Genomic DNA, 17,136 nt, shown 5'->3' on the forward strand with positions numbered 1-17,136 from the left:
GGCTCAAACTTGGCTTCCTCACTCATTTATTAACTATGTCTTTTAGATTGTTTCATTTGCTGACCTTTACAAATTATTAGCACACCGTACCGATTATGACGTGTGCTTTTCTAAAGGCGTGACGGCTGTTAATACTGGTGCGTTTGCGTGTATGAGACAAGAATATATGTCGTACAAGTGACTATTGATGTAGATTGTTTATGCCGATTTCAACATTTTAACTAATTAAAATCCAAACTGCCCAGTTGCGTTTAATAATCATAAAAATATCCCTGCCGCAAAATGATAGTTTAAAAAAATTGTAAGAGTGATTGCAACTCCAGTATTGGACAAATCTCGCAAGAAAAGTAACATGAAATGCCATTTCTCTCTGTATCTCTTCCTCTCTCTGAAACTCCGAACAGTGTTCTGCTGGCCGCTACTGTCTTGTTTCGAAACATAGGCTGCTACTCCTAGTAGATATCCGTAAGCCATCTCCTTGCAGTGACTAATTTCTTCACGGGACATTTCTGTGGTCTTGCGTTAAAGTTTACTCCTCTTCATCCACCTCGCTACTCTCGTTACTTTGGCGACACATTTATAATCTGGTCACATGAGATCAAAGTTCTTCATCTTTTTATTGATCAAATGGATAGTGTGCACCCTAATATCAAGTTCACTGTTGAGAGGGAGAGGGAAGGAAAATCACCATTGGTAGGTGGCTCTGTTTGAGAGGAAAGAGTACACGGCGATAGTCCGAGGGTCGCTGGGTCGAGTCTCTATGCGGAAACTTTATTATTTCTGTATTTTCAACGTTTATTTTACTTACACTACATATAAATTGAAATAATGTTCAATATATCGTATGTATAAATTTTTTAAATGAATGATAAAAATAGCCAACCGGTTCCACAAAAATCATTGCATTGGTCTGGTTTCGATGCTAACTAAGGGTATCTTGATCAGAATAAATTGCTGTTACATAGATTTTTTTAATCAACATAGGAGAATAATAACCAAATAATAAACAAAGTATCACTAGAAGCACTAAGAACAGAAATTGCATTACTTGCGTAGATACATATCACATGGAAAGACAGTAAAAACATATGAGATGATGCGCTCAAGTTAAATAAATCAAAGTTATATTGTAAACCAACATTAAAGCCACACGTACATTGATTCGCTAGGTGTGACATCACACTGAAAGGTTTGCCAAATGATTGCGCCGCTACGGGGAAATAGCGCAGTGAGTGCTAACTATGGAGCGCGAATGACGGAGAACGCCAGAAAACAAATGATAATAATTATAACAAAAAACCAAGAGTAATAATAGAAGTATATAGATAGGTAATAAAGGAAAAATACAGGAGAATGCTGTAAAATTAAACAGCAGTTGTAATCGATACATATCCAGTGCAGAAAGCAGTGAAGTGCTTCAAATGAACACGATTAACATACTCAGAATGACAGCCATGCAAAACGATTAAAGGAGGAGGAATGTGATGTTTGAGAACTGTGTGTGGAGATCTTCAGCCAAAGAAAAATTGTATATCAGCAAACTGAGAATAGTAGTTTGTAGCCGTTAAAGAAATTCTTATTTTGCAACTGTAGCTGTTCATTGAGAATAACACCATCGTTTACAGAAATATGCTTAGCAATTTCCAGTTCTTCAAGCCCATAAACTTCCTTTTCTATATCGAGGATAATATTTTAATCGAGACCCTTCGGTTTGTGGTTTGTGATTAGCAAATTTTCTGCAAAGGAAGAACTATGCACATTTGTACTCTTCCTTCCTAATAAATGTTCTGTATAGCCGGCACTGATGGCTCTTCTGGTCTTCCATTTACTGCAGAATTCGTCGTTTCCTAGAAAGAAAGAAGTGGATTCAAGTTGCCTTTTCCATTAGTAACTGTTTGCAGAAAAAACTAATTCACAATTTAAAATCTGGGATCACTCGTTCGAGCGTAATTCAAAGGTGATAACTTTCACTTTCTTATCTTGAGCACTTCAGCTCATATAAACTGAAGCTGAAGTGATCAAGATAAGTAAGTGGAAGTTATCACGTAAACCCAAAATTAAAACCACGAGCATAGCAAGTCGCTCAAGTCGATAACTCTTCATGCAATCTGACCTATGTAAGTAATTCTTTTTCTGTTTTTAGTACTTTTAATACTACTGAAACATCTTATTTCGTTTCTATTCTCCTATGTTTATTAAAATAATCTTATACGTAACAGTCACTTATTCTGATGGCAATACGCTAAGTTAGTATCGAAACCAAGTCAACACAATGATATTTGTGCAATGGGTTGACTGTTTTCACACTTTATTAGCAAAAATAATAACTACAATATACTGAGCATTTTGTAGTGTAAGTAACGTAAAATTTATAAATATATAAAAAAAATTCCCGCATAAGAACTCGACCCCACGACCCTCGTATTACCGCTCTGCATTCTTTCCTCTCAAACAGAACCAACCGTCAATAGCAATTTTTAATTCTCACATTAGGGTGCATACTAGTCATTTGATCAGTGAACAAGTGAAGAGCTTTGATCCCACGTAGCCAGATCATGAAGTGTCTTAAACACAGCGCAAAAAGCGAGATGGACGAAGTAGAGTTGAATGTAATACGTGTTCATCGAAATGCTCTATAAAGAAATTAGCCACTGCAAAGAGGCAGTTGAAAACCGTGATTCGTTTTTTAAATTTACCACTAAACTAGAAGTAAGTCCGCATCAAAATGAAGGAAACAATTTTAAAGGCTCGGGAGGGAACTAGTCCTTTAATAAATTTATTGTATCTTCGTCTGCGACTTATTTGAACAAAGCGACCACATCCAAACTGGCCATAATGTCCACGAACTTTTGAGTTTCTCATACTCGTATGATATTCGCAGCGAACAGCTATTGGCCTAAGTAACTTGATTAGATATTTCGCTAGCCTCTAGGCTGGAGAATCTATTGCATTAATGCTAGCTCGCAGTGGAATGCCTTCTTTGTCTAATTTTAGCCCCCGTACAGCCTTTCTACATCTACATGTACTCTGCAAATTATACTTAAGTGCGTGGCAGTAGGGTTCCTAGAACCACATTTACACTTGCTCTCTATATTCCACTCTCGAATAGCGCGCGAAGAAAATGACACCTGTGTCTATCCGTGTGAGTTCTGATTTCTCTTATTTTATTATGATGATCGTTTCTTGCTCTGTACATTGGCATCAACAAAATATTTTCTCTTTCATAGGAGAAAGTTAGTGATTGAAATTTCGTGAGAAGATCCCGCTTGCAACGAAATACACCTTTGTTTTAATGATTTGTACTCCTGTATCATGTACGTGACACTCTCACCCCAATTTCTCTATAATACAAAGGGTGTTGCCAATGTTTATACTTTCTCAGTGTACTCCGTTAGTCCTATCTGGAAAGCAACCCACACCATGCTGAGTTACTCCAAAAGACTAGGGACAAGCGTAGTGTAGGCAGTCTATAGCAGATCACTTGCATCTTCCAAGCGATCTGCCACTAAAAATCAGTCTTTGGTTCATCTTCCCCGCGACATTTCTTATGTTCATTCCAATTTAAGTTGTTCATAATTGTAATACCTGGGTATTTAGTAGAATTTATAGCCTTTGGATTTGATTTATTTAAGGTGTAACCGAAGTTTAATGGATTCCTTTTAGCACTCACGCGGATGACTTCACACTTAGGGTCAAACGCCAATATTAGTGTGATGTAAATATCTTATCTAAAATGTTTTGCAGTTGGTTTTAATCTTCTAATGACTACTGAACGATAAACGGCAGCATCGTTTGCAAACAACCTAAGACGGATGCTCATATTGTCTCCTACATCGTATATATAGGCAAGGGACAGCGGTGGACCTATAACCCTGCCTTGGCAACCGGCAGAAATCACTTCTGTTTTACTCGATGACTTTCCGTCAGTTCCTACGAACTGTGACCTCTCTCGCAACAAATGACTAATCCAGTCACATAGCTGAGGTGACATTCTGTAAGAACACAATTTCATAATCAGTCCTGTCGATAGCGCTCAACACTTCCTGTTCGTAAAAAGCTGGTTAGGTATCACGAGAATGATGTTTTCTGAATCCGTGTTGACTATGCGTCAATAGACCGTTCTCTTCGAGGTAATTCATAATGTTCGAACGTAATATAAGCTCCAAAATCCTGCTGCCTATCGACGTTAATGATACGGACCTGTAATTTAGCGGATTACTCCTACTGCCTTTCCTGAATATTGGTATGACCTCTGTAACTTTCCAGTCTTTTGGTAACGATCCACCGTCGAGTGAGCCGTTCTATATGATTGTTAATTACGGAGCTATTACATCAGCGTACCTGTGCGGCTGGTCCCGGCGGAGGTTCGAGTCCTCCCTCGGGCATGGGTGTGTGTGCTTGTCCCTAGGATAATTTAGGTTAAGTAGTGTGTAAGCTTAGCGACTGATGACCTTAGTAGTTTAGACACATAAGATTTCACACACATTTTTTTTTTTTACATCAGCGTACACTAAAAATATCTTGTATAGAATTTGGAACGGAAGACCTGCTTTTTTAATAATTAAGATGTTTCACTACTCCGAGGATATTTATTTCCAAATTACTAGTGTTGGCAACTGTTCTTGGTTCTTCTTCTGGATTATTTACTTAAACTTCTTTGGTAAAGGGGTTTCGGAAACCTGTGTTTAGCAGCTCTGCAAGAGCAGTGCTGTCATTTATAGTATTTTCATTGCTGTCGTGCATTGTCTTGCTGACAGCTTATTTTACATACGACCAGAGTGTCTTTTATATTTTCTGCCAGGTTTCGAGACGATGTTTCGTTGTAGAAACTATTATAAGCATCTCGCATTGAAGTCCGCGCTAAACTTCGAACTATTGTAAAGATCGCCAGTTTTCGATATCTCGAGTTCGTTTAAATTTGGCATGCTTTTTTTCGTTGTTTCTGCAACAGTGCTCTAACCTGTTTTGTGTACCATTGGGTATCAGGTCCGTCTTTTGTTAATTTATTTGGTATAAATCTCTCAATTGCTTTCGATTCTATTTCTCTGAATTCAAGCCACATCTATTTCTCTGAATTCAAGCCACATCTGGTCTACACTTACATTTTAACTTCGAAGGAGCCGAGATGGTCTCTCAGGAACGCTCAACGGAATTATTATCTGGGTTTTCGAATATATATGTTTTTCGTTTATTTTTGCTGAGTTTGGGAGTTACGGTTCTCAGTCTCGCTTCTACAACCCTTTCACTAATCCCTGTACTCGATTTGATGCTCGTTATTAGGTCAGAATTATTTGTTGCTAAGGGGACAAGTGTGTTTTTACAACCGTTTACTATTCGAGTGGGCTCATCAACTACTTACAGGAAATAATTTTCAGGTAATGCGTTTTGCACAATTTCGGATCATGTTTAACGTGTACCTCCGGATTTAAAGACGTATTTTTGCCAACACGTCGAGGGTAAACTGAAGTCATCATCAACTACAAGTATAATTGTATGAGTCACATACGTGCTTGAAATTAAACTCAAGTTTGCTTTGAACCTTACGTAAATTGTATCAGCTGAATTGGGAGGTCAGTAATAAGGCCCAATTATTATTTTATTCAGGTTGTCAAGAATGACATCTAACCATGCTAATTTACAAGAACTATCTACTTCAGTTTCACTACAAGATACAGTACTTCTAATAGCAACAAACACGCCATTGGAAGATGTAATTAGCCTGTCCTTTCCGAACACCGTTAGGTTCTTTGCAAAAATTTCAGCTGAACTTATCTCCGATTTAACCATCTTTCAGTGACTAGCATCAGTGCTTTCTATTAGCGGAACGCAAAGCCCCACCACCATATGGCGCAAGTCAAGGAATTTAGAGCTTACATGGTCACAGAACCGTATCAGCATCTGATTCAGAGCGTCCTCTCAGTTGTGTACCAGAGGTTCTCAATCCGGCCTTTCTCCTAAGGATGACTGCCAGCCTTTACCACTTCAGATAGCCGCTCTAAATCATTGAGAATCTCTTTCAGTTCATAGCGAGGCACAACACTAGTACTGACGTGAGAAACCGCCTGCACTTGGCTGTACCGTGCGAGCTTCCATCGACAGTCCCATCCTCTGTGACTGCCAGGATCTTGAGAGCTCAGAAGCTTCATCTGAAACACGACAAGTGACTACGTCTGGTTGAGGGAACCGACAGCCACAGACAGCACCTGGAAAGTGTTCGTCAGCTTAACGGGGAGGCCGTACCTTCGGCCCTCCGTGAAGTCTTTCACAGCCTGCCACATACAAAGACGCACCCTCCCTCCCCCCACCGACTAAAGTTGAGGGGCCCACCTCAGTGCGGTGAACTCAATATCAATTCTAGGATTTGTAGAATGTTTAAAATACTATGACCACTCACGGATACCTAATAGGAGTAGCAGCCTACGTTTCGAAACACGGTCTTAGAGGCCAGCAGAAAACTGTTCCGAGTTCCAACACAGGCGCAATGCTCAGAGGTATCCATATAACACATGGTCTAGTGATAGCGTCTTTGATTAGTAATCAAAACGTCATTGGTCCCATTTTTGAACCTTGCCACGGTTTAACTACTAAATGAAAATCACCTGCTTTGGCGGCCGACGACTTACGGCATGGGAAGTCACCCTCAGTCTGTCTACAGCCTTGTCAAAGAGAGCGGAGGAGCGGATGGAGGTTCAGGGCACCCTCTTGCCCTTGGGGTTGGGAAACTGCCTTCAAAGGCGAAAGAATCAGCAATGATCAACCGCATGCGGATGTAGAAGGCGATGGAGACAACCGCATTAAAGACAAATAATGTGTATCCACAGGTAATCTGGCCCTTCCTTGAAAAAGAGTCATGTTGACCTCACCATTGCCAAAAGATTCCGGACTAGTCCTTCATTCAGATCTGCCAAGAGGAGGTGAGCATGAGAAAAAGATTGAATAACTAACAGAAGGGCACGTTTGACGAGTCGGAGTGTGGAATGTCGAAAGTAATAATGTGGTAAGGAAGCTAGAAACTCTGAAGAGGAAATTCCAAGTCTCAATCTACATATAGTTGAGGGTTAGTGAAGTGAAATGGAAAGAACATAAGAAAATCTGAGCCCAGAAGTATAAGATAATGCCAACAGCATCAGAGAATGGCATAACGGGAATAGTATTGGTCATGATTAGGAAAGTAAGACAGAGAATTAGTTACCGTGATCAGTTCGGTGACCAACCAACACCGAGAAAAACAGTTCAGGTATACATGACGAAGTTGCAAGCCGAGGATGAAGAGACAGAGAAAGTACATAAGGATATTCAACGGGTAAAGGGAGATAAAAATCTAGTAGTCACGTGGGAATGGAACGTAGCTGAAGAGGAAGGAAAAGAAGAAAGAGTTGAGGAAGAATATATGCTTGGTAGCAGGAATGAGAGAGAAGAAAGACTAATTGATTTCTGCAGTTAATTTCAGTTAGTAACGGTGAATACTGTGTTCACGTACCACAAGAGCAGAAGGTATACTTGGAAAAGGCCGAGATAAGGTAAGATTTCAATTAGATTACATCATTGTCAGGCAGAGATCCGAAATTGCATACTGTATTGAAACGCTTGCGCAGGAGCAGTTATAGACTCTGATAACAATTTCATAATGATGAAGCGTAGACTGAAGGTCGAGAGACTAGTCAGGAAAAATCAGAGAGGAAGAAAGTGGGATATGGAAGTACTAAGGAATGAAGAAACACACGTGAAGTTCTCTAAGGTTATGCATACTGCGATAATGAATAGCTCAGTGGCAAGTTCAGTTGGAAAGAAAATTGTAGGTATAAAGAAGGTAACTATGATGAGACAATGGATAACAGAAGATATTCTTCAGTTGACAGACGAAAGAAGGAAGTACAAATATGTACAGAGAAATTCAGGTATACAGAAATTCAAGTCACTTGGGAACGAAATAAATAAGAAATGCATAGAAGCTAGGCCAAAATAACTGCTTGAAAAATGTGAAGGAATCGAAAAACAACTGATTATCGGAAGAACGGACTGAACATACAGAGAAGACAAAACAAAATTTTGTGGAATTAAAAGCAAAGTCGGTGATATTAAGAGCTCAACGGTAATTCCGCAGTTAAACGCAGAAGAGAGAGAGGACAGATGGAGAGAATACACTGAAGGCTCTTACAAGGGAGAAAACTTGTCTGATGACATTATAGAAGAAGAAAGTTTGACGACAGGGAAGAAATAGGGAATCCTGCATTTGAATCAGAATTTAAAAGAGCTTTGGACGATTTAAGATCAAATAAGGCATTTGTCAGACCATTGGGGGATGCGGCTACAAAACCACTATTCACACTCGTGTGTAGAAGGTATGAGACTGGCGACATACCGTCAGACTTCCGAAAAAAAGCCAGATGCACGATTCCGAAGTGTGCAAAAGCTAACAAGCATGAGAATTATCCCACAAACAGCTTAACTGCTCATGCATCCAGGTTGTTATCAGAAAAAATATACAGAAGAATGGAAAAGTGTGTGTGAAATAGTATGGGACTTAACTGCTAAGGTCATCAGTCCCTAACCTTACATACTACATAACCTGAATTATCGTAAGAACAAACACACACACCCATGCCCGAGGGAGGACTCGAACCTCCGCCGAGACCAGCCGAACAGTCTATGACTGTAGCGCCTTAGACCAATGGAAAAGAAAACTGAGGATTTGTTGGAGACGAACAGTTTGGCTTTAGGAAAGGTAAAGGCACCAGAGTGGCAGTTGCAACATCGGTTGATAATGAAAGCAAGACTAAAAAAAAACCAGGAGACCTCAATAGGATTTGTCGACCTGGAAAGGCGTTCGACAACGTAAAATGGTGCAAGTTGTTCACAATTCTAAGGACAATATCGGTAAGCTGTAGGGAAAGAGAGGTAGTATAAAGATGTACAACAACCAAGAAAAAATAATAAGACTGGAAGGCAAAGATCAAAGCGCTAGGATTAAAAAAGGCATAAAGAAGGAGTGTAGTCTTTCACCCCTATTGTTCAATCTGTACATCTTTAAAGCGATGAGGGAAATGAAACGAAGTTTCAAAAGGGGGTTTAAAATTCAGGGTGAAAGGATATCAATGATGCGATTCGCTAACAACATTGCTACCCTCAGTGAAAGTAAAGAACAATTACATGATATGTTGAATGGAATAAACAGTCTAAGGAGTACGGAACATGGACTGAGAGTAAATCGAAAACAGACGAGAGTAGTGAGAAGGTGCGGAAATGACAAGAGCGAGAAACTTAACATCATAATTGGGGATCGTGAAGTAGACGAAGTTAAGGAAATCTGGTACCTAGGCAGGAAAATAACTCATGACGGGCAGAGGAAGGAGGACACAGAATGCAAACTAACACTGGAAAAAAGGGCCTTCTAGTATGAAACCTAGGTCTTAATTTTAGGAAGAAAGTTCTGAGAATGTGTGTCTGGACCACAGCATTGTGTGGGAATACCGGAACTGAAGAGAATCGAAGCGTTTGAGATGTGATGCTACAGAATAAAGTTGAAAAGCATGTGGGTTGACGAGGCAATGAATGAGGAGGTTCTGTGCAGAATCTGCGAGGAAAAGAATATAGGGAAAACACTGGGAAGAAAAAGGGATAGGGTGGTACGACGTCTGTTAAGACATCAGGGAATAACTTTCGTGGTACTAGAGGGAGCTGTAGTGAGCAAAAATTGTAGAGAAAGAAAGAGATTGGAATATATCCAGCAACTAACTGAGGGGACGTAGGGTGCAAATGCCACACTGAGATGAAAGGGTCGGCTCAGGAGTGGAATTCGAGGGGGGAGGGGCAGGGGATCATCAAACCAATCAGAAGACTGAAAACTCAGACGATAGAGAGAGAGAGAGAGAGAGAAATAGAGTTTCTTGTTACATTCCTTGCAAGATAGTCTAATATTGTAGTTGCAACACTCTTACAGCCATTTGCTGTTCCTTATATATAACGATTCAGGAGACTGAGCAGCCGTCTTACTTTGTTTCCATTTAGATGATGCTGTCGTTCACCGACTATTGAAGTCGTCACAAGATCAAAACAAATTGGAAAACGATTTAGAAAAGATGTCTGTGTGTTGCAAAATGTTCAAATGTGAGTGAATTCTTAAGGGACCAAACTTCTGAGGTCATCGGTCCCTAGACTTACACACTACTTAAACTAACTTATGCTAAGAACATAACAAACACCCATGCCGATCGAGGACTCGAATCTCGAACCTCCGGCTGGAGGGGCCGCGCAGTCCATGACTCGGGGCTTTTAACCGCGTGGCCACTCCGGGCGGCTTCTGTGTGATGTAAAAATTGGCAATTGACGCTAACTAACGAAAAGAGTGAGGTCGTCCACATGAGTGTTAAAAGGAATCAGCTACACTTCGATTATACGACAATACAGTCAAATCTAAAAGCCGTTATTCAACTAAATACATAGGAATTAGATATAGGAGCAACTTAAATTGGAAAGAATGCATAGAAAATGTTGTGGGGAACGCTAAACAAAGAATGCGTCTTCGCCAGCCGGGGTGACCGAGCGGTTCTAGGCGCTATAGTCTGGAACCGCGCGACCGCTGCGGTCGTAGGTTCAAATGTTGCCTCGGGCATGGATGTGAGTGATGTGCTTAGGTTAGTTAGGTTTCAGTAATTCTAAGTTATAGGGGACTGATGACCTCAGCAGTTAAGTCCCATAGTGCTCAGAGCCATTTGAACCAATGCGTCTTCGTTTTATTGGCAGGGCACTTAGAGACTGCCTACACTGCGCTTGTCCGTCCTCTTACAAAACTGCAGCGCGGTGCGGGATTCTTACCAGATAGGATTTACGGAGTACATCAGGAAAGTTCTAAGAAGGGCAGCACGTTTTGTACTATCGCGAAATAGGGGAGAGAGTGTCACTGAAATGATATCGAATACATCATTAAAACAAAGGCGTTTTTCGTTGCGGCGGAATCTTCTACCGTAATTTCAATGACCAGTTTTCTCCTACGAATGCGAAAATATTTTGTTGACGCCCAGTTACATAGGGAGAAACAATCGGCATAGTAAAATAAAGAAAATCAGAACCCACACGGAAAGACATAGGTTCGTTTTTCCGCGCGCTGTGCGGGATTGCAATAATAGAGAATTATTGTGAAGATGGTTCGATGAACCCTCTGCCAGGCACTTAAATATGATTTGCAGAATATCCATGTAGATGTAGATGCATAATTTTTTGAAAACTATCATTTTCCGGCAGGGTCATGTATGTTTATGATTACTTTCCACGATTGGGCAATTTCATTTAAATGTTGACATAGGCATAAAAACCTACATCAACAATCACTTGTACCACAAATAATCTTTAAAAGGGCACACCATGTAAAAATTACAGTCTGATATTATTTAGTGTACGTCAGCAAATAAAATAATCGAAATCGACGTTGTTCAAAAATGAATAAGGAGGCCAAGTTTTGGCTAATATGTATACAGCTAGGTGCAAAATGAATATGGATTTAAACAACCTTTTATGATCGATGCATTCACTTGAAGAATCTCTTAATCTAATCAGGTTACCTTCCATTAGGAAAGTGGGTGCACTCAGCGATTGTTATGTGACTTATAATCAGTAGTCCGTTTTTGTAGGTTTTATTACAACCTACAAAAAAGGACGACTGACTGCTGCGCTCTATAATTTATAAATCTTAATCTTACTTTTGTAGGTTTTATTAGAACCTACAAAAACCCACAAAAAAGGACGAGTGATTGCTGCGCTCTATAATTTATAAATCTTAATCTTACTTGCACCAAAATGGAAGATTATACCATTTTGTACTCTTTATCTCATTTTGTTGTGTGTCCTGTTTCATATCGTTTTGAACTGCTCAACACGCTTTGTAACAGACGAGTTACGTGCAAATTTCCGTAATTCGTAATTAACTCGTCCTTTCGAGTAAGCTATGTTACAAGTATTAGTAAGAATGTTGAGTCGCTAGCCTCGGCTGTAATAGCAGCAGATAAACGACAATCGCAGTTGCTCCGATTTTTTTCCTCAACGAGTGTACTGCTAATTAGTGTGACCTTCAGCTTGGTGGGATATCTTTTATTAGGAAACTTCACTTACTATATAAGGTAGGGTGCAACTCGTCGCCTTTCACAGTTGTCTTCACAATATACGTACACGGAGACTCACTCGCCACAGCAATGAGCAGCAACTTGGTACTGGTTCTGTTTGGCGCGTGTCTGCTTGTGCTACACGCACCTTACGCTGCTGCTCAAGGTATTCCCGCAATATTTTTTGGGCCAGTGGGTGGTGCTCAAGATATAGGTATCCCCGAACTCCTACAAGGGACACTGGATGGCGACGATGGTGCTCAAGAGATAGGTATCCCCGAATTCTCTTTTGGGTCAGTGAGTGGCGACGATGGTGAGATAGTTATCCCTGAATTCCTTCCTGGGACTGTGGACGGCGACGATGGTGACTTGGGAGGCGAGCAGCCTATTGGAATCGGGCCAGTCGTCGAAACGAGCAGCGAGAGCAGCAATTCTACAGAACAGCCGACAACCGAAGCCGAGACGGAGGCCTTCACCACTGAACAAGGTTCGTCGACTCAGTTACAGCTGTATGTTGGATAGTGCTGGAAGAGAAGGCGGACGTAGGGCAAGAAGGCGCGTACTTGAATGTCTGAATCATCACTGCCCATTCTGGCAAATTCCGGCATCTTCCTTTCCTGTGGTGGTTAGCGGAGGTGGTTTGGCATCGATTTGCTTTCACCGGTGGAAAATTTGTTAGACATGTACTCAAGTAACGGAGATTACTGTGTTGAATGCTTGCTCGTAGTGGTGCTGGTTTCTTACGTCGTGGATGGATATCTGAATGAAGCAACAAAGAGAAATGCCGAAACATACCTTGGTATTATGGAATGGTAATGAATAGGGTGCCAAGTTAAATAGTTCATGCTGACGGACGGATCAACATCAATTGCATCTCATGATTTCATCCGATGAACCGAGAACGTGAGGCACTAGTGAAGACTCGGAAGACCCATAACTAGGTATACTGGGGCTCATCTACGTTTTCCCTGTTGTCCCAAAATCACTAAAGAGAAATTCTGGAATTGCTCCTCCAAGAAGTCCGCTATTGATTTCCGTTCTCATTCTCGCACGCAACGTGCTTGTTGATTCAAATATTTGAGTACCGTAAGCCGGGTACACTTTGACCAATTTGCAGATTCAAATGAAGGTTTTTTTAACTTCCGTGATATTTATGTTACTGAAAATACGGGCCCTTGTATGAAAGGATTACATGCCGATTAATACAATATTTTCTGAAGTGCAGAAGAAGTAATAGTAGAAGTTAGAGTGACCAAAGTTATCATGGATCTGGGTATACAATGACAGCCCTCTACTTACACCACTGTTAACTACAATTTCACTGATGGTCCTCGCTTCAAAAATTGATGTAACTTTGACAACCCACTAAGAAAAACATTGATCTAAAGTTGTTAAGCCTCCAACAGGAACAAACGTACTACAGTACATTAATTAAACAGCATGATCCATAATCAAAATTATAAATGTAGCGAAAGGTATGGAGAATGACGCTTATAGCTTCAAATTTAGTTGAGTATGATACCTTGAGTTTCATCCCTCTTAAACGTAAATCCTTATTTCAAAATTGCAATTAGAATTACCGGTCTTTCATTTATCGAGTCATTATCTGACACTTGTAGCAAAATAAACTTTCTGCTTGTTTCTGGGGATATTCGACACTACATGCTGTACCTGAATCACAGCCTGAACCACAATAGATGTAATTTGGGCAAAGTATGACTGACATGTTTTTTTCTTAGTTGTAGGCACATTAACAATTGCAGATCAGCCTTCGTCTTAATACTAATTGTTAACGTTTGTATTCCTTAGTCCCATACTGTAATTGGCAGCAATAAATTGTATATATGTAATACAGTGTCAACAATGACCAGTGGTCAAAGTAACCCATAAACAGGGAAATGGTACACATGACCACAGAAGTCGTAATATGCTGTCAGATATATACAAATGAACAAAAAAAATCTGTGCTCTACTTTCAGAAATAATCCAGTAACATACATGATATAATTGAAAACACAGATAGCTTCGCATTTACATGTGATCGGTCGAATATGCACAGCCAGATTTTAACACCCTTTTTCCTATACAACTGAAAGTCGCGATAGGTTCGCCAACCATTGCGCAAGGAAATCGGCTCTGCATGGTGCCGTCCAGCGTATAGTGATGGGACTTCACCAACAAACACTATATACTAAACACCCAACTGACAGCCAGGATATTGTAATACTTTTGTTGGATGAGTGGTCGAAGCAACCACGATGGTCAAAGTATAGACGGTTTACGGAATTGTAATACCGCATTAGAACTGCTTTGCACAGAACATTCGTGATACCTTTTGTATACTACTTATTCTCAGACCCCACATAAGATCTCGGGGCGCCGGCCTGGATGACCGAGCGGTTCTGGGCGCTACAGTCTGGAACCGCGCGACCGCTACGGTCGCAGGTTCGAATCTTGCCTCTGGCATGGGTGTGTGTGATGTCCTTAGGTTAGTTAGGTTTAAGTAGTTCTAAGTTCTAGGGGACTGATGACCTCAGAAGGTAAGTCCCTTAGTGCTCAGAGCCAGTTTTGATCTCGGTGCAGATCACGTTTACTCATACTTAGTGCAACAGCAACACTCGACAACTTCAGTCTACTCAAATCCAAATGAATTCGTCCACGCTGCGGAACAGTGCCAACTGAAATGAAAGTCTATGTGAAATTTGTGCTTCTCAATCTCTGAATAAAACGCTGAGATCTTGCTTTATTAGTAAGATGTCCAGCTAGAGGCACTGAAGTATTTCTGGTTATACCAACGTGTATACTGCGATCTTATGTCCTTTTACAGAAAAGACAGTAGTTTCGAAAATTTTCCTCTGTAGCGGGATTCGCCCGACTACCTCCAGGTCTAGCGCTTATTCTCAGACCCCACATATGATCTCGGGGAGCTACAATCTGGAACAACGCGACCGCTACGGTCGCATGTTACGGAGGTGTCAGTGAACACTAAACAACCGCAGAGCACAAGATTACTTTATAGTGTATGTCGCGAACATCAAAAGTGCAACACCAGAACTATCACAATAATATCTGTGAGGGAACGTATGAGGAAACATTAGATTCTGCAGACATCCACAAATATAGTAAACCAAATTATTATGATTATGAAGAAATGGATTTACACGTACATGACAGCAATCATATCTGAAGTATCACGAACAGAAATAAACCCGCGGAGTGCAATAACGTTACGAGAATGTCTCTTGTTTACTTTCTAAAACTTGTAATCATGTTTTATTTTAAATGTTCATTTTAAAACATCTTCTGCCTTAAATTACGCTTCCCTTGAGTTTAGCTTATTAATGTTAGTTCTTATTAACTTTTGAGCAGAGTCGTAAGAGTAGGGGATTTTGTGTCATGTCGTCGTTGCACAATGTCCAGCAGCACTGCTTCCCCTATACGGAACAGATTGCTGTGGTGAGTAAGTCCTTCGTATATTGGTTCATCTATTAACCATGGATCTTAGCCACTACAAAGAGTGATGAGAGCCAACGGGGTTTTTAGCTATGAACTGAGGCTAATGATTAAAACTTGCGTTCCTATGTTATACTGGTTCACTGCCACAAACATTTTTCGATGTCGAAAATATTAAAGTATTGAAAAGGACTAGGAAAATCTACAATGAATCAGAGACTGAGCAGTTTTCAGACTACGAATGAAGGAGAAGGAGCTGTCTATAGTCTTTTCATGGAATCATTACAGTATTTCTCTGTAAAGCTTGAGTGAAACCAAAGAACTAATCTGGTTCCTATAACACAGTCCACATTGTTGCAACATGTACACCAGTATATTCCTACGATAGAATCCTCTAAGTGCTGCACTCTAAAGAGTGTAAATATCGCAAAAGAAATTTAAAGTTTTTGACCTCATTTTCAGAATCCCGTGTGGGCAAAGGCAACTCGAGGCACATCGCAAACTCAAGGACTACTTCTCACGCCAAAGCTAGGACAGCTGCTAAAGCCTGGACAGCTGCCAAAGCCAGGACGATAGCCAAAGCCAGGACAGCTGCCAAAGCCAGAACAGCTGCCAAGAAGGCAGGCAGAGCAGTGCACAAGGCGTGATCACAACTTCGACCTGGATTCTGTGACTCCATCAAAGCAACTAATAAATGATTAACTTGTGTTGTGTATCCTGATTTGGGCAACGTATGTCACCAAGTGCTTTTGAAATAAAAATCTTGTTCAACGGAAGAAACAGTGGTCGCTATATTTCATATAAATTTGTACCCGTGAAATAGATACTAACCAAGATACATATCCATAACTTGTAAATGAGTTACCCAAAACGAGCGGTGAACGGGAACATCAACACTTCGATTTCAGGCCACTTTCAAATCCAGTACCCTATTTCGTTAGCAGCCCACAGTTTCAGAGTATGTCTACCTTCCTTCGTACCTATTAAAAGCGTTCTCAGTGCCCTCAGACGTCATGTCTTCAACTGTGGCTTTCTTTTATCATGATAATAAGCGCCATTATGTTCTCTATAGAATACAGGATACCCTAGGTGGATACGTCAATATCCAGGAATATGAGGGGAACGATCATTAGAAGCGAAAAGTCTATTAAACACGGGCTGTACAACACACATCTTAAGATCTAGGAGTACTTGTTCGTCTTTGTTAATATGAAACTCATCTCTTCTTCTGAACTAGTGCTCACAGCTCTTAATGTAAGCGTTTTAGAGAACATGTTTTCTGGACAGTTATTGCTTGTGTTGTTCTATACTAACTCCAATGGAAATATTGAAATCGAAGAGGTTGAGGTTAAGAGATTTGTTTCACGGTACCTACAATGAGGAAATGCTCGTAACTCTTATGGTATGCATTTTACAGCCCATGTTTAATAGATGATTTTGCTTCGAATGATCATTCCCGTCATATGACTCCTAGCTCATCCAGTACTATCTATAACAAGGATTATGATATCATTACCAAATCCATGTGAAGCGAATTTCAAAAATGTCTCCAGTTGAATTATCATCGACACATACTGCGAGTGATGAT

The 17,136-nt window shown here is 40.5% G+C and overlaps 1 protein-coding gene across 1 annotated transcript; it reads left to right on the forward strand.

Moving 5' to 3' along the window:
- Positions 1–12,130: 12,130 nt before the first annotated feature.
- On the forward strand, positions 12,131–16,328 carry LOC126350536 (uncharacterized). The gene is made up of 2 exons (XM_050002524.1): positions 12,131–12,582; positions 16,011–16,328. Exons 1-2 carry the CDS (start codon positions 12,186–12,188, stop codon positions 16,193–16,195), a joined length of 582 nt encoding a protein of 193 aa, XP_049858481.1. The 5' UTR covers positions 12,131–12,185; the 3' UTR covers positions 16,196–16,328.
- Positions 16,329–17,136: the final 808 nt, after the last annotated feature.

Source organism: Schistocerca gregaria, chromosome 1, assembly GCF_023897955.1.
Source record: "Schistocerca gregaria isolate iqSchGreg1 chromosome 1, iqSchGreg1.2, whole genome shotgun sequence".
NCBI lineage: Eukaryota > Metazoa > Arthropoda > Insecta > Orthoptera > Acrididae > Schistocerca > Schistocerca gregaria.

Coding starts and splice junctions, on each gene's coding strand:
- LOC126350536 (XM_050002524.1), top strand. CDS start 12,186: ATGAGCAGCAACTTGGTACTGGTTCTGTTTGGCGCGTGTCTGCTTGTG. Junction 12,583..16,010: donor GGCCTTCACCACTGAACAAG/GTTCGTCGACTC, acceptor CCTCATTTTCAG/AATCCCGTGTGGGCAAAGGC.